The sequence below is a fragment of the Girardinichthys multiradiatus genome, chromosome 8 (genome assembly GCF_021462225.1).
Source record: "Girardinichthys multiradiatus isolate DD_20200921_A chromosome 8, DD_fGirMul_XY1, whole genome shotgun sequence".
Classification (NCBI taxonomy): Eukaryota; Metazoa; Chordata; class Actinopteri; order Cyprinodontiformes; family Goodeidae; genus Girardinichthys; species Girardinichthys multiradiatus.
The window spans coordinates 3315551-3334130 of NC_061801.1; the positions used below are offsets into that span (position 1 = coordinate 3315551).

At 40.2% G+C, this 18580-nt stretch overlaps 1 protein-coding gene across 3 annotated transcripts in view; it reads right to left on the bottom strand.

The window, feature by feature from the left end:
• The window catches only part of LOC124872343 (solute carrier family 12 member 2-like), a 90711-nt gene that overhangs the window by 15844 nt on the left and 56287 nt on the right, over positions 1 to 18580 (bottom strand). Inside the window, exons 16-23 of one of the 3 annotated variants that reach the window (XM_047372229.1) lie at positions 17196 to 17307; positions 11665 to 11805; positions 10924 to 11030; positions 8591 to 8670; positions 4809 to 4952; positions 2760 to 2807; positions 1925 to 2047; positions 819 to 930 (exon numbers count right to left, since the gene is read on the bottom strand). In XM_047372229.1, coding sequence (XP_047228185.1) covers positions 819 to 930; positions 1925 to 2047; positions 2760 to 2807; positions 4809 to 4952; positions 8591 to 8670; positions 10924 to 11030; positions 11665 to 11805; positions 17196 to 17307 — 867 coding nt within the window. Of the gene's footprint in view, positions 1 to 818; positions 931 to 1924; positions 2050 to 2759; positions 2808 to 4808; positions 4953 to 8590; positions 8671 to 10923; positions 11031 to 11664; positions 11806 to 17195; positions 17308 to 18580 lie in introns of those variants that run through there. The other 2 variants (XR_007039266.1, XM_047372230.1) reach the window with 2 other exon arrangements.

Here is an 18580-nt window from a genome sequence, read left to right on the forward strand (position 1 = left end):
TACCAGGCTGGTCCAATTTAGCCATGAAACCTCCCACACTAAAATGACAGGTGTTTCAGTTTCAGTGTCCAACCCTTGTATAATCCTACTCTTTCAATTTTGCGCAACTAAAGTGAAATGGGGAAGAAAAAAAATTAAAACAGAGTCTGCACACAGACATCAGAAAGACTGGTTTTTGTTAATCTCCCAAAGATTGATCTATGGGCCAAATAATCTATTAAAGCTTCCTGTCAGCGATGTTTGATTCTTGGCATGAAAAAGGAAGTTGCCCTTAGTAGTAAAACTGTATCGGCTGTGATGAAGCAATCCAGAAGAAAGCTAACCTTAGCAGAGACGGAATGTTCCCAGGATGTTGGCCTTTCAAACACTGGAGCTTTAATGGTTCACCTTCTTGCTTACAGTCTAGAATGCTTAACAATGAAGACAACTTTTCACAACAGCTTTTGACATTAGCTGATTTCTTTCCTTCCTTTTATACATACAGCAAAGTGCCATTTTAAGTGTTTTTCCATCAACCATTTCATTTTTGCAGCATGAAACATTCACAGCCTCAGTAACTTACTGCAAATCATCCAGGAGTTGCAAACAGCATATTGTTCCGTTTCTCTGAAGATACATTGGTATAAGATAAAAGCAAATTATTTTAATAGTAATGGTTGTTTATTTCAGAGAACCTAAAAAAAAAAAAGTTTCCATCCAGGGGCATCGCTGCTGGAAAAAACACAGTACTTCATGCTTTCAGCATCACTACCTCCTAACTGCTTTTATAAAGTCTGGAAACATGGAATGAAAGGATAGGAATAGTTGTAAGTTCTTACGCTCTGCGGTCATGATCAATTCTGTTGATCTTGCCTCCAATGAAAACGCGGATCTTGCACTCCTTCCACCTCTTCTTGTTAGTCAGTAGGTAGGGGATCAACAGGGTCAGACCTGATCCAAGGAAAGCAAATAACTGCTTAGCTCACACATTCTGTAACAGCCTTATGTCTGCATGTATGCCTTATTCTGGAAAAAATTGTGTACATCTTTGTACAGCCGCTATGTAATTCTTACAAAAAATGACTGAATTGCTCTCATCCCCTCAGGGAACGGGTTAAATATATATTGGAACAGAAATCTTTCCTGATCCTTAGCTTTCTAACAGACATGTAACTGTGTCACATTTCAGGTTACATTTAAAAACCACATTCAGAATGCATTGTTCACAAATGTACGTGGAAAGTTTATATATTTTGTGTTGTAGATTTATCGTTTATATGATTAAATGTTACTGATAAATCTACACTGTATAAATAATGTTGACATATTCGTAACAATTTCACATTTGTTCATGTGTTTTTTAACCTAATCCTTGTTTAGTACATCAAATCCTTCTTCTCAGTCCGATATATGTCCAACACATAACATCCAGATTCATTTGGACCAAATGTATACTGTCAGCAACTATAACTTGGATGTGTTATGAATAGCAGCTACAACTGAGCCACAAGTACGAATAATTTAGTCCATAACGCATCAGAGTGTCGATGAGCTGCAATAGTGACAGTAACATGATGATGATGATGATGAGAAGACTCAGTTGTGACTGAACACATATGATGTGCCTCAAGCCCCCTTCATGTCTTTAGACCCAGCTGAGGCCACAAAGACTCCCATCAGCAGTCTGATCCACATGCTGTCTCTGTCAGATCCACTAAGCAAAACAGCAATCGTTGATTCTACTTCTGTAAGAGTTTCACTTGTTCCTCCATTCAATATTTGCTTCAACAAAATTACAATGCAAGCTTGATTTTGGAATTTCAGTTTGAAATGGACAAAAACCTGCACCGTTACCAATCCTGCAGGGAGTGAGGTACTTCACTGGGCAACTATTTTTCTGGCTGTAGTTCACTAAACTCTGCATGTCTTCTTTTCCAAGACTCACCTCCATCGTCAAACAGCCACCAGACGTCCACTGTGCCCTTCCCCTGTTTGTGCTGGAACTGCTGGCTCGCCTCCAGCAGCCTCTGGTCAGACACATTTAAAGGTACTGTTGGACTCTTCTTGTCTGTAAGATGGTGGGCGGACAGGGAAACACACAGAGCACAGACAATCAGTGAAAGCAGTGACTAACAACACTCACCCCTCCATTAACAGTCAGAAACACTCAGATTGTAGGAACCAATTTACAGATGTTTAATTACAGAAAATGTTCATGTCCATCTGTTTCTTTGGTGAACATTTAGCTTTAATGGTGAGCTATAATAAATCAAATTTAAGTGAATTTAAGAAAGAGGAGAAACACTGTTAACAATGAAGAGTCAACAGACAGCAGCTGTAATGTGTCTGAATCCTGGAAAAGAAAGCTACAGATAACCGTCACATCTAAGGAAGGAAGAAGCTTCAGATGATTTGGAGGAACTGAAATGCTACAAAGAAAGAACTACTGAAGATCTGGGGTGAGATAAAAGCCATATGATACAGCAGGGCATCAAAGACTGAGTGTAAGCCAGAAGAGACTAAAACAGGAGAAATGATTGTTCCCCCAAGCAAAGTCGCCAGCAGGCCGGAAGCAGAGAACAAGCAGAGGAGAGACAGAAGACAGGTTGCAGGACAGTATGTTAGTATAAAGGATTTCTAAATCTACTGTGAAAAATGAGGTTACGAAGGGTGAGAGGAAGAAGAAGAAAAACTGGAGAAGAAAGCCAGCACACAGTAGAACATCTCAGTAAAAGCAGGGAGAAAAAGTTTAAGGCAACCAAATGAAAGGAGTCTCCTGCCTTTTTTCAACAGGGGCTGAGTTGTAGCTTTGCCATCTTCATCACCATCTGGGAAGTATGAAACAAAAGAACAAAAAAAACTCCCTTAATGTGAAATTCTGATTTGATGAATCCTGTATGTACCAAAACAGTTTGTGATCAGGAAGATGATGGTAAATAAAACTGAAAAAATAAGTGTAAAAAACCTTTTCAAAAGTACACTGTGAGCAGTCAACTGCTTGCCAATAAGTTACTATGCAGGACAATGAAGTGAACAGGAAACTGTAAATGGGACTTTTAGACAAACTTAACTGTTGTCTGTGGCTTCTGGAAAGTTTCTCGTGTCTGACATGAATAATAAAAGCTGAGGCAGCAACTCTTAGCCAGAACTGTCTTATTAAATCAAACTGCAGTCCACTGCCCTCTGTAAGCAACAGCAATGAATGTGAGAGTATTTATGGGCATGAATCAGTTCCAATTCTCCACACTCAACTACCTGACCAAGAATGGTCTAGGATTAAAGTGAACATTTCTTGCAGACAAGAGGGTACTTCAGAATTAGTTCTCATCATGGCTCAGAGACTGAGGCTACAGTTCTAAGAGGATTACCCAGTATAAAGTATTCATCTTCATCTTTTTTCTATGATCAGTGAAACAGCCCCTACACAGTATTTGTGGCTCCTTCCTTTGTGGTAACAGTGATTTCATTTTAACATAAACAAGACCATATAAATGTAAAACAAAATCTGAGATCAAAATAACTGTAGGCTGCTCCTGAAGTCGAGAAAGTAAAGCCCCCATTTTCTCTCAGATTTTACCAGTGCCGGTTTGCACTGGTTTGCACATGATACTGCCACCACCATGCTTCTTGATGGGAAATGTTATTGAAAGCTGGTCTAATGGCCCCACGTTCAGATTAGGGGTGGACTTAAAATAGTTTTTTTCATAACACCATTAAAGCCAATCTTTCTAAAAAGTACGTCTTGCTGGTCAAGCAGGTCAATCTTCTTGTAGAGTTGCGTTTTTTTTTTTCAGGCTAATCTTTTGCCTTCAACAAACCCCTTCTGTATATTAATATTTTTCCTTGGCTTCAGTTTTATTTGGAAATTCATGTTTAGTCTGGTGCAAGTTGGTTAAACCAGTAATGTTTGGCCTTACACTGGAATAGTGACACACTTGTTGGTATTATTGCCTAAAATCAAAAACCTTCAGGGTTTGAATTCCAGCTGAGAAAGACGTTTCTGTGAGGAGTTTGCATATTCTCTATGTGCATGTGTGGGTTCTCGCCAAGTACTTTAGATTCTCTACCAAGATCCAAAATGGTGCCCATTGGGAAAACTGGCCTGTTAAAATGGCAGGTGTCCATGTGCCTTGCACTGGGATGGACCCGACTTGCTCAAAGACTGCTTGGGAAAGGCACCAGTAACTTTGTTTCATTGGGTTAACATCTAAATCAACATATTCCTATTTTTAAAATATAGATTTAAATGACAGGTTGGGATGTGAATTGTAAACAAAGCATTAAAGAGGTCAACATTTTTTTATAAAAAGGTACTGCAAATTGCTTGTGCTTTATAATGAAAAGTCATTTTTCATGTTATTTAATGTAACAATACAACAGTTGTGTGCTAGTTTTAGCTCTACAGGTGGCACTTATACATTACACAGTCTTGGTGCCGTCTCTCCAACACATGTACCGTATACACAAACACACAGTGATGCCAAAAACATCTGTGGACCAAGATATTTGGCCCAGTCTGGGGTTGAAGGTTTCTGGGCCACTTCCTGTCTGGGCGGAGAATTAGCGTACACACAAGGGGATAGAGGGAGTCATTGATGGAAAAACAGAGATTTCCTGGAATAGGATTGAACTGATTAGTTGAATGAAAAGCTTTCCTAAAGACTGACACACATAAAACACTGAATAACTACCAATGTTATCGTGTTTTTAATATTTCCCTACCGTCATGTCTGCTATAAAAAAATCTGTGTATACTGAACTGCAGCTTCCTGTCTGAGCTTCAAGAACCAGATGGAAATGAAATGAGCGATGTGGTGAGACTGGCTGACCTTTGTGTACAGCCGGGCTGTTCTGAAGGCTGGTGGTCTTTGAAGACGGCTTGGATGAATCACAGTCTGAGTCTTTGCTTGTGTCAATGGACACAATGATGTCCTTCGCTCCTGAAGATTTATCTTGAGAGGACAACAACTCATCTGGCAAAAAGGGGAATTCAGAGCACAGATGTAAGAGAAGATGAAAGACAAAAAAATTAAACGAGTACTAAATCTGATATAAAGTTGGAGAATTAACCAGGGATGGGCACCGACTTCCAATTTTTCAAACAGTCTTTACAGTTGAAAAAATTATGTGCCTTTGGATTATTAATTATTATGCCAATATCTCTTTAAGTTCTGCTGTGTTTCTATCATGGTCATCTGGAAATAATTTGCTGCTGCAAAGAAAACAGCAGGTGGCAGTAATGTACCCAGTTGTTGCCAACTATCACATTTCCTTTCCACTTTCAGCACAAGGAGTTAAGATATCCAGAATGCCTTTCTGCCATCAAGATTTCATTTTAAAAAGATTACCAAGTGAAAACTGGAGATGGGGTCAGCTGGTTGCTTCATGCCAGAACATTTGCCCACCCTCCCCTTCAGATGATCGGACTACAGATTCAGCAAAAGCATGTGTGTACTTGCAGGCTCAGTTCCATCAGAGAGGGTGCTTTTTGTAAACAGAAAGTATTCACTGCAGGTTTTCATCCCAGTCTTGCTAATATATTTTCTTACAACAAAACCAGAAATATAGAAGCTGCTGGGGGGATTAACTGGAGTATTTAGAGCTCATTTAGTATCACTTTATCTCTGATGTTTAAAACGTCTCTCTTCAGTTAGATGTAATATCAGCTCCAAAGATAAACTTACACTCTTTACTTACATTTATCAATATTGTGAAAGGATGAAATGAACACACATTGTGAAAAGCAGCAGCCAGTGTTTTTACCAGTATTGGTATTTGAAAAAGCCAGTCTTCAGAACAGACAGGTTTATTTGAGAATGTACAAAAAAACTCCCACGTTCATTAACCTGCTGAATATGAAATATTTCCTCAGCTAAATACACCCAGAATGTTTGGTAACCTATAAATGTGGCATCCAAGCTCTAATTGACTCGTAGTGAAATTATGATGGTCTGTCCAGTTTTCTGCTTCCGGCCTGCTGGCTACTAGGACTGTAAGGGAGTTTTTAGGCCAGTTCTCACATAATTTCCAAACACAGAAAGTTTGAGAAGCATCAGTAATTCCCATGGGGTCACAGGATAGCTTTCATTTTTACAACAACCGCCAGTGATCAGTTACTGGGATGATTCAAAGCTGAGATTTATTTTGCAGATTTGTAATGTAGAAAACTCAGTACCATGTCGTAGACATCAGGGGCCTCATGTACAAAAGAGTGCGCAGCTTTCATACTAAAAGTGTGCGGTATGGAGAAATTCTGAAACTTGCGGCACACAAAAAAAATTCAGATGTACGAAGCGGTGCGTAGACATGTCACCACACACGTAGCCTTCATACATCCCAATTTGCGGTGTATTAAATACATATTCATAGTAATATAAATAGCTGGAAGTTACCCATCAGGTGTCGAAATAACCATGGCAACGGTGCTGTGACAGTCAAAGAACCCGTTTCTTTCCCGCGGAAAAACGTGAAGCGAAACGGTGTCTACACGCTATGAGGGCTGTTAGTTGTCAATTGCAGCAAACCAACACCTACCTAAATGACATTAGTGACTAAAAATCAACCGTTTGTTGGCTCAAACCCATTTAGTTCTACAATGTATGCATCTAAACCAAACGGCGCTGTCTAGCTGCTGCACTGAGCTCATTCATAGCTCAATGCTGATCATTGTAATGACATGAATATGTCTCCTATATTTCTATTAGGAAGACTGTCACCACACACACCATGTGAAGAACTTTAAATCTTTACAACCATTCAGGACATCACAGAAAAAATTTTTTAATTACATAGTAGCCAGCCATCGCGCACGGAGGTTTGTTCCCAAAACAACTATTATTGTTACTGATTATAATTGTTTTGATAGTATAAAGGAATCATGAGTTGCATTTGCACATCACAAAAAGGTCCCACATATATTGAATTAAATTTTTATTCATAAAAAGCCTTTTCACTTGGAGCTGGTGCCCTTATAGCAGTATGAGTGCCATCCATAGCTCTGATTACATTCAGAAATCGGCTCTTCGCTGCATATGAGAGCCACAGTTTAGGGGAACGTAGTATATGAGAGCAACATACGGATGAGGCCGACTCATATGGCTGGCATGGCCCAGCACAGGGATGACTGTTAATTCAATTCAAAGATACTTTATTGATCTCCGAAGGGAAATTAGAAAATACCCGACCTGTCAGTCAGCTCCCTCTGAAAAGCTCTGGTTAAAAGGACCGCAGCGTAGTGAGAACTGAAACTGGTAGCGGTAATGCCCGGTTCCTCCTGGTTTCCCTCTAACACTGAGGCCAGCTCCATGCCCTGGGCAATCTAAACCGGCCAATAAGCAATGTATCATCATGTACCAGCAGATCAGTACGATCTCTGAAGAAAATGCTCCCTCTGACATCTTTTACCCTCCAGCTGTGCCAAAGCCATCATTCCACCGTTATGCACAACTTTACACAGCTATTTATGACATGTGTGATTGTCTCCAGCTTGTCAATAATAATAATCAAAGCTGACTTGTTAGGAATTAATCTGCTGATCTGACACAGTTTTCTTTTTCAATGAGAATGAAAATGACCCATAGATGATTCACATGCATTTTATGCTCCTCACCGCACAAACCGGTGAGCATTTCCATCTACAGGTGACAAAACAGAGGAAGTTTTACAGTTTCCATCATTTTCTGAGGTGTGTTATATTATTGATGCTAAATGTGATTCAGTTTCATCACTCTGGTTTAAACCATAAAAGCTCAAACTCATGAAAAAATATCAGGTTTGATGCTCCATGAATTAAATAAACTGATTTGAATCATATTTCAGTGTATTTAGGGGAGGTGTAGTTCTCTCTGGTTTATTATTGTAGATTCAAAACGTTTGCGTGACTGCCACACATTTTTATGGCAGGTCAAAGGTTTGAGTGCATTTACGCACACTTTCACGCAACGTTCATTTTTGTACATGCCAAGTTGTGCATAAAACATTGTGCCGCAAGATGTTTGTGCATAAGTGCGCTTTGTACATGAGGCCCCAGGGTTTTATGACCAAGATTTGAAGTTTTCAGTATTACAAAAAAACAGGACATGCTCTAACTTCCTCCTGAGCAACATAAGAGTCTGAGACACATGATTTGATTTGTCTAAATACCAACACTGCATAGAGTGAAACTGTAGATGTCCAGAAGTTCATCAGTAACTCCAAAATAAAAAGATGTAGAATGTTTTTTAACCTCAAAATTAATGATCAATGGTCTTTAGGGAAGCTATTGTGCAGCTAGGAGAATTGATCAGTACTAGCCACAATAGATTAGTCTTCTGATCAGCAGAGTTAAAACATTCAGTTTAAAACCTTTGATTTGTAGCTGTAATGTGGAGATGCTAGTCATTGCCAGTATGCAGAAACTGTCATTAACACAGTAAAGCCTCCAGATAGTAACCTGACGAAAAATAGCATCAAACCCAACAAAAATAAACCAGACAGGTTTGTTCGAACCTTTAGAACCTGTATCTTCCTAACAATAAAATGAACTTTTGACTTCAGAAATTTGAACTGTTTTTATACTGTCTATATAAATAGTAAAGATGAGACATCAGTTTTAGTGGCAGAGGTTTGATACCTTGTCCTTGGATATGAGACACATCCAGCCCCTCCTTCAGTCGCAGAATAACAGCACCATACTGGAAGTCAAAGGCATCACTGAGGAAGCCAACAAATAACATCTTGTCAGCAATGAACAGAGCAAAGCATTTTGACCTCAACCCATGAAAACCAACACTGCAACTTGATCTCTGTAATGTGACTGCCTCTACAGCAACATAAAAAACAGAGAGCACATAACTGTGCATATTAATTAGCTCCATTGTTGCAGGGCTGGACAATTTATAATGTTCAGCTCTAAAACTAGAATCCCCATTCTTTTTTACAATCATGAATTCATTTAGCCCAAGTCGTTCACACACAACCCCAGGCTTCATTGATGAAAATAGATTGTTACCATACTACATTATAACAAAGACTGTGCTGTTCTTACTGTACCTACAGTGGGGAGAACAAGCATTTAATACACAGCTGATTTTGCAGGTTTTATCACTTGCAAAGCATGTAGAAGTTATTAATTTTTATCATAGGTACTCCTCAACTGTGAGTGATGGAATCTAAAACAAAAACCCGGAAAATCCCATTGTGTGATTTATAAGTAATTAATTAGCATTTCATATGACAAGTATTTGATCACCTAACAACCAGTACGAATCTCTGCTCTCTGACCTGTATTAACTGCACCTGTTTGAACTCGTTATCTGTATAAAAGACACCTCTCCACACACTCAATCAAACAAACTCCAACCTCTCCACAATGACCAAGACCAGAGAGCTGTGTGAGGACATCAGGGATAAAACAGTAGACCTGCACAAGGCTGGGATGGTCTACAGGAAAATAGCCAAGCAGTTTGATGAGAAGATAACAACTGTTGGAGCAATTATAAGAAAATGGAAGAAGTTCAAGAAGACGGTCAGTCTCCCTCGGTCTGGGGCTCCATGCAAGATCTCACCTCGTGGGGCATTAATGATCATGAGGAAGGTGAGGGATCAGCCCAGAACTACACGGCAGGACCTAGTCAGTGACCTGAAGAGAGCTGGGACCACAGTCTCAAAGAAGACCATTAGGAACACACTACGCCGCCATGGATTAAAATCTTGCAGAGCACGCAAGGTCCTCCTGCTCAATGTGATTCAGTTTCATCACTCTGGTTTAAACCATAAAAGCTCAAACTCATGAAAAAACATCAGGTTTGATGCGCCATGAACTCAATAGAACTGAATGATGTCATATTTCACTGTCTTTAGGGGAGGTTTAGTTCTCTGTAGTTTATTATTGTTGAATGAAATGTTTACGTGGCTACCACACATTTTCACAGCATTTCCAAGCCAGCACATGTCCAGGCCTGTCAGAAGTTAGCCAATGACCATCTGGATGATCCGGAGGAGGAATGGCAGAAGATCATGTCTTTTTGACATGTTAGGTCATGTTTTTGTCTGATGAGACAAAAATAGAGCTTTTTGGTCTCAACTCCACTCGCTTTGTTTGGAGGAAGAAGAAGGATGAGTACAACCCCAAGAACACCATCCCTACCATGAAGCATAGAGGTGGAAACATCCTTCTTTGGGGATGCTTTTCTGCAAAGGGGACAGGACGACTGGACCGTAATGAGGGGAGGATGGATGTGGCCATGTATCAGGAGATCTTAGCCAACAATCTCCTTCCCTCAGTAAGGGCATTGAAGATAGGTCCTGGCTGGGGCTTTCTGCATGACAACGACCCAAAGCACACAGCCAGGGCAACTAAGGAGTGGCTCCGTAAGAAGCATCTCAAGGTTCTGGAGTGGCCTAGCCAGTCTCCAGACCTGAACCCAATGGAAAATCTTTGGAGGGAGCTGAAAGTCCATATTGCTCAGGCATAGCCCTGAAACCTGAAGGATCTGGAGAAGAACAGTATGGAGGAGTCGTCCAGAATCCCTGCTGGAGTGTGTGGAAACCTGGTCAAGAACTACAAGAAACATCTGAGATCTGTAATTGCAAACAAAGGTTTTTGTAGCAAATTTCTGATTTTTCAAATACTTTTGTCATGCAACAAAATTCTAATTAATTACTTAAAAATCACACAATGTGATTTTCTGGATTCTTGTTTTAGATTCTGATATGCAAGAGTTGAAGAGTACCAATGATTAAAATGAAAGACTTCTTCATGCTCTGCAAGAGGGAAAACCTGCAAAATCGGCAGTGCATCAAATACTTGTTCTACCTACTGTATATTCCCGTTTTGTGGCAAACCTAGGGTGTCTCCTTGGGTTTTCCATAAAACCAACAGGTTACAGTGGTGTTTTTTTATTTTAAAGCCTGAGGTCAAAACTGGTCATTAATGTACGTCTTTCTTTATGTACTTGTACTTACTGGATCATATTAATGTAAGTCTCCACATTCATCATGTCACCATCTCTCCAGTCATTCTTGAAACCAAGCACCAGTGTGTTTGGCCGGAGACGACCAAGACCAGCAGCCTGAAAGAACAAAAATTCTAAATCACTAGACGCAAACAGTTTTAAGTAGATTTAGACATAATTGGCAGCTTAGTGAATAGAACAAAATCTAAAGCAATGCAACCATATATTCTTACAATGCTTGCTACAGTCACTAGTATAATAAACACTTGTTTTTGAAGAATAAGTGTTAAAACACATGTACTGAATGAAAGCAGTATTCAGTTACATACTTTACTGGTGGGGGGCCAGTTGTGAATTAGCCTAACTAACACATGGACTACTCATGTTCAGCTTTAACACTTGAGATCGAGTTTTAGCACTATCCATGACTGACTATTAAAGAACACCTCAGCAAGAGACTCCAAACTGTTCTGATTCAACAACTGGCTAAGAAGAAGAACGCTGCCTAACAAGATCTCATAGCAAACTGATCTATAACAACATGATATGAGACAACAATAGAATGTCTAAATTTCAAAATGTCAATTTCTAATGTATAATTTTAGGTAGTAAGGTTAAGCTGGGTAACTAAAACAGTACTGCAACAAAAAGGCTGATGTTTTAAGGTGGCTCAAATATACAGAAGAACTTTGAATAATAGATTGTTGCAAACAGACAGATGGCTGCCCAGCAAGCTCAACAGGTTTCTTACCTGGAGCAGGTACTGGGAACCCTGTCTTAGGTCCTCTGCAAATACTGGTGTGTAGAATGCCTTGGTCTCGTTCCTCATCAGCCAGCGCTGGTATCTGGACTGGTCTGCAGCAAGATCTTTGAAGTTGGGCTTTCTGTAGCCCTATTGGGAATCACACAGATGCAACAGAGGCCTAGAACCTTACATTCATCACTGCTAGAATAATAAATAACTCCCAATGTTCAGTAGACACCTCTTGCTTTACAACCTAATCTGATCTGCAGTCCATGGCCCTAACCACTGTTTGTTCTTCAGTGACCAATCCTTATCCCAATCAAAGAAGCAGCAGCATCACCCTGAATGTATTTCTGCCCTAAATTCTTACCCCTTCAGCTGAAATGTCTAGCTTATGGAGGAATTAATTGAATGTTCCTAATTAATGTAAGCTATAATGTAAACAGTTTGAAATTATGGTTCGGAAGAAATAGAAGCTTTGATTGACTTAGTCTTTTAAAATGACGAGAGGGTCAACAATCCAGCCCTTCAGCCAGGAAAGTTTAATGCCATTAGCTGGGAATGTTTACACCAATTACCTTGAGCAAAGTTCCTTTTCAGACCTAATGGAAGCAACAGCAACAGGGAGGAGAGCCAATGAGAGCCCACAATGTGTTTTAGAGAGCAGGAGAGTTGCTGCCAGGGAGGACTGCACAGAGCCTGCATTCATCTGCTCATTGATGTGGCATTTCGATTGTGAAACATTTATGCCCAGCAGGGGTTTTGTTTTTCACACTAAGCATGCAAACACAAGCACTTCTTTGCCATTATGGATTATGGTTTTTACCTCAGAGGTCCCACTGTCCTATGTATTCTAAATGTTTCCCTGCTGCATCATATCAGATCGATTATCCCCCGAGATCCCTCCGGAGAACATTCTGTCATTTCAATCAGAAATGTTGGAGTGCAAAAAACAAACATGTAGACCACTGGCTCCCTAGGACTTTAAAACCACTGTAGTTCATGTAGCCCGTGTGGTTACAGGTTTACAGCAGATCTTAGAAGACAATTATAACAAATGATGACTGAACAAAGTCAAGTTTTCTGTTGCAAAAGTAAGCGTAAAGGCAAGGTCAAAGGTTAAAAAAACATTTACAGGGTGCTCCAAAAACAGCAATACCTGGTTGGATCCGTGGGCCTTCACATTACGCCCTTTTTAGACTGAATAACTATCTGTCTTTGTTCCATTACGTCAGAGGTCGTCCATGAGGTCAGGAACTAGCAGTCCCTTCTCCAGCACAACTTGTCATGGTGAGAATAAGTGTCCATTTCACTTCCATGAATACAATAACTGTTTATACAGTGTGTTTGGTTTTTTTTGGCACAAGTGGCTTTTATAGACAGACAGGAAATGAGAAGGGAGAGAAGGAAGAAGATGTGCAGCAAAGGTCTCAAGGTTAGGAATCGAGCCCAGGATGACTGTGTTGTGGAGCTGAAAGTTAGAAACTGTTTGAGAGTCGTTCCTGTAAGATTCAGTGTTAGACAGAGTGTGTGATGGCTTCTGGGGACCAAGGACCGGAGGAACTCCGAGACGTCTGACCGCCAACAGGGTGCGGTAGCTCGGACAGATGTGGCTTCTCAAAAAGAAAAAAGCCTCCTTGATTATCTTCTTCTGCTTATGATCTGACCCTTCATTTTCTTTATCTTCTGTGTTTTTGGCGCCACCCTCAGACTGGGAGACAGAGCCTTTGCAGTTTTGGCTCCTAAAACATGGAATGAGCTGCTGCTACAGGTCCAGCAAGCTCCATCTCTTCCTGTTTTTCAAACTCGTTTAAAAAGACAAAAAAAACACCATTTCTCCTTTGCTTTTAACCCAGAGTGAGTTGGCATCTTTGTTTTACCATTTCTATTTACCTCTACTATTTAAAATGTTCTATAGCTCCTATGAATTAAATTATAGCAGTTTATAGTTTTATTCCTCTTTTACATTTTATTCTACAGCACTTTTGTCAGCCGTTACATTGTTTTTTAAGTGCTTTAGAAATAATGCAGTATAGTAAGGTAATTGTCCTTGCTGGCACGCTAAGCCAACGTGGTCACAAAAATCCGGACTACACAGAGGACATCCACAAAGACCACTAGCCGGCCCAGTGAGTTGGTACAGGTATGTCACACAGGGAGTCACGTGGACAGTAGAGTAGGTATGATTTAAAGGGGGACAAATCACACAAAATCCACTTTAGCCCTTAAATATACACTGCCAGGCCAAAAAAAAAAAGTCGCCACCTGGATTTAACTAAGCAAATAGGTACGAGCCTACCATTGGATAATTACTGAATGTGTGAATATGTTTCAGCTGGCAACAAGTTATTTAACCCCAACTGGTGCAATGAGTAGCTTCTCATTTCTTAAACAACCATGTCTAAAGACACATCCTGTGGTCGTGGAAAAGATGTCAGTCTGTTTCAGAAAGGTCAAATCATTGAACTGCATCAAGCAGAGAAAACATCTAAGGAGATCGCAAAAACTACCAAAACTGGGTTAAGAACTGTCCAACACATTATTAAAAACTGGAAGGATAGTGGGGACCCATCGTCTTCAAGGAAGAACTGTAGGCGGGAAAAATCCTGAATGATTGTGATCGGCGATCACTTAAATGTTTGGTGAAATTAAATCAAAGAAAAACAACAGTAGAACTCCGGGCTGTGTTTAATAGTGAAAGTAAGAGCATTTCCACACGCACAATATGATGGGAACTCAAGGGATTGGGATCGAACAGCTGTGTAGCCTTAAGAAAGCCACTAATCAGTGAGGCCAAGCGGAAAAAAAGACTTCGATTTGCTAGGGACCATAAAGATTGGACTCTGGAGCAATGGAAGGTCATATGGTCTGATGAGTCTAGATTTACCCTGTTCCAGGGAGATGGGCGCATCAGGGTAAAAAGAGAGGCAGGTGAAGTAAAGCACCCATCATGCCTAGTGCCTACTATACCAGCCTGTGGGGACAGTGCTATGATCTGGGGTTGCTGCAGGTGGTCAGGTCTGGGTTCAGTTAACAGTATGTGTTCAAAGAATGAGGTCAGCTGACTACCTGAATATACTGAATGACCAGATTATTCCATCAATGGATCTTTTCTTCCCTGATGGCACGGGCATATTCCAAGATGACAATGCCAGGATTCATCAGGCTCGAATTGTGAAAGAGTGGTTCAGGGAGCATGAGACATCATTCTTACACATGGATTGTCCACCACAGAATCCAGACCTTAACTCCATTGAAAATCTTTGGGATGTGCTGGAGAAGACTTTGCGTAGCGGTCAGACTCTACCATCATCAATGGAAGATCTTGGTGAAAAATTAATGCAACACTGGATGGAAATAGATCTTGTGACATTGCAGAAACTTATTAAAACAAAGCCACAGGAATGCGTGCCGTAATCAAAGCTAAAGGCGGTCCAACTAAATATTAGAGTGTGTTAGCTTTTTTTTTTTTGGCCAAGCAGTCTATTTTGTAGTGTACATGGAGTCTGTAGGAGTGCAGAAAAGTTGAATTTAGACTCCATGTATGGATATATTTATATTCTGTTTGGTTGTATATTTCAGTCTGTTCAGTTTTCTCCATCTATTACTTTTCTTGAACGGTTACGTCACCGTATTTGATGCGGAACAGCTAAATAAGGTCATAAACTTCTGGCTAACCAATTCGCATATCCGCCATTCTTATTTCTCGCTGTGATTTTGTAGTCCAAACTCAAGTATTCCGAAGTTACAAGTAGATAAGTCTAAATGTTCGGTCGTTGGGTGATTTAACCCACACAATTCATTACACCGTCCCCCAGCACTAGAACCTCTGAAGTACCTGGTAAAATTGGATTTTTAATGGAAATGTTCCCACATCAGTGGAGAAATTCCTTTTCGCTTGCACAAAGCACTTCAAAGAGGAGTGCCTTCAGGATCCTCTGCCAGTATTAAAAAGGATTTGTCGAAAGACTTCATCTGATTAAGAGGTCAATTCCTTCCGTCTATGGAAACGATGGACACAGCAAACCGGTAAGCTGCAAATAACATTAAAATGACAACAAACATTTTTTATTTTAGACATAAATTTATTGAGCGTTGATGACGTCCTGGCCATTGTTTTGATAGCAGTAGCATCGTGCCTTCTACTTAGTGGTGTGTGCTGTTTTTGGAAATTACATTACTATTAGGGCTGCACGGTGGCGCAGTTGGTAGCACTGTTCCCTTGCAGCAAGAAGGTCCTGGGTTCAATTCCCAGCCGGGGGTCTTTCTGCATGGAGTTTGCATGTTCTCCCCGTGCATGCGAGGGTTCTCAGGCTTCCTCCCACAGTCCAAAGACATGCCTGTTAGGTTAATTGGTCAATCTAAATTGCCCTTAGGTGTATGAATGAGTGTGTGCTTGGTTGTTTGTGTGTTGCCCTGCGATGGACTGGCGACCTGTCCAGGGTGTGCCCCGCCTCTCGCCCGTAGACTGCTGGAGACAGGCACCAGCTCCCCTGTGACCCACTATGGAATAAGCAGTAGAAAATGACTGACTGACATTACAGTTTTGCATTGTTTTTGTCTGGTTTAGTAATGGTATCTCTGTTATCAAAACTACAAAAATTGGCGAACAGAGAGGAGTGGAACATTCTTTGACCCGAAGGAGGGAAGGGTGTGAAGTACCTGATTAGCATTAGAGAGACTGCACCAAAACAAGTGCTTCTCAGAAGCACCAACTTTCTCTGTCAAGCTCTGATTTTGTATCCTCTGCTGTTTCTCTTCAATCTGGGGCTCCACAGGGCTCAGTATTAGGTCCCCTTCCTTTTTCTCTATATCTGCAACCCCTTTGGACTGCTAAATCTGATTCCCAGATTTATCTACCTCTTAAAGTGTCAGTGGGTTTCTCTGTGGACTACATGTTCAAATGTCTTAATGAAATGAAGGCCTGGATGGCGTTTAAATTTTTAAACTTTCAATGAGGCAAAACAGAATTGATGGCTTTTCGTGGCACTTCTGAGGTGCCCACCTTAGATCTTGATTCTTTGGCACAGTATGTTAGAGTGATCATCTTTAATCTGGAAGTTAAAATGGAAGCAGATCTTAAATTTATAGCTAATAATCTACCTTTTCTCATTCGAGACAGTTCGCCAAGTAAAGCCCATTCTATGAAGGCAGCTTTATTTTGAAGTTAGTGGTGCGTCCATTTGGCGTCTGCAGGCTGTTCAAAATGCTACAGCGAATCTTTTAACTGGCACAAGAACATCTGAGCACATTATCCCCATTTTAGCTTCACTTCACTGGCTACTTATACATTCAGGATCCTTTTTAAAGTTCTTTAACTTGCTCTTAAATTTCTCAATGGCTTACCTGCCCCCCCTTCACATCACTGTTAACTGAGTGACATTTCATATTTTCTATCACATAGCCACATGTCGAAAACATCAGATATATTTACAAACTTATTAAAATGTATTCATTTTATCTGTGCTGCTGATGCCATCATTAACCTTCCCCAGCTGACTTTCATAAACATTACAAATAGCTAAACTGGTACTCACCATGCGGACATGACCACAAATCATAAGGCCAACATTCTTAGTAAAGGAGTGAACAAGATCCAGGAGAGCAGGACGAGAGTTGGGATAACCAGTCATCACCAAGCACTGCGGTCTTAAAAGAAAAAAGACGGGGAAAAATAAAACTACTAAAACAATAGGTTGGTTTCAAATTCGATAGATTTATTTTTATAGCTAACATCTTTTGTCAAGACATTTATAGGATTAATGGCTTTTAAATCTGCTGACTTTGTGACCTGCACAGAGGCCTCATCTTAACACACAAATTAAGAGCAGAGTAGCGCACATCAAAGAAAATACTTTAAGCCAAGGGATTTCTTAGAAGCAAAGAGAGAAGAAAAGAAGGAGCTAAGAGGTGCATGCAAGTCATTCTAGAACACCATGCCTTTTAATCTCTGCTTGATTTGCTGCCATTGGGAACAGTCAAAGCCACATGGTTACCAATAAGTCCTCAAAAACAACACTGTACTATGCTGTGTGCATGCAAACCTTAGAGAATAAACCCACAGGAAAAAACATGTAATTAGGTTTTCTTTACTTGTACAGCAGAATTAGGAGGTTCATGTGCATAATCAACTTATCATTAGTGGGTGTACCTCTATAAAAGCAGAAGGCTCAGCAGTTTTTTAGCAGGGTTTACCCCAAAGGAAAGAAAGGAAAGATTAACTACCATGCTTTAATGTCATTTCCAAATAAGTGTCAACAGCAAGACATTTTGCCAGTTTCCATCTTAGAATCTACAGACCTTAGTCAACATGTGAAACATTAGAATTTGAAAATCACTGACGGGGTATTGTTTGTTTCAAAGGTTTGTCAGGATGATACCGAGGCTAGGTTTGAAAATTCGCTTCTCAAGTAGATACATGATCAGACTTTCAGAATATTGTAATCAGCAGACAAAACCACAGTGGAGATTTTTGAAGATGATCAAGTTGTGAGTTATTCAGAGTATATTTTACTGCAGATGTTCCTTTCTTTTACCCCACATTTTAATCTATTAACAATTAGATCCATTTTAATCATAAACAACGTTGCAACACAACATAATCATTTTAAACAAAAAAATAAATAAATAAAATAAAGAAGGCTGACTTCGTGTTAGGGCTGAACAATGGAAGGTTCTGGGTTCAAATCCCTGCCTGGGCTTTTCTGCATATAGGTTGCATGTTCTCCCCATGCAAGCGTATTTTCTCTGCGTACTCCAGCTACTACCCCACAGTCCAAATACATATGTTAGGTGAACTGGCCTCCCTAAATTGCCTCTAGGAGTGTGTGCAAGCATGGTTGTTTCTCCTGTTTCACAGTGTCAATTTTGACTGCATTGTAAAAAAAAAAAAATGTAATCTTAGTCTTGACTAAATATAATC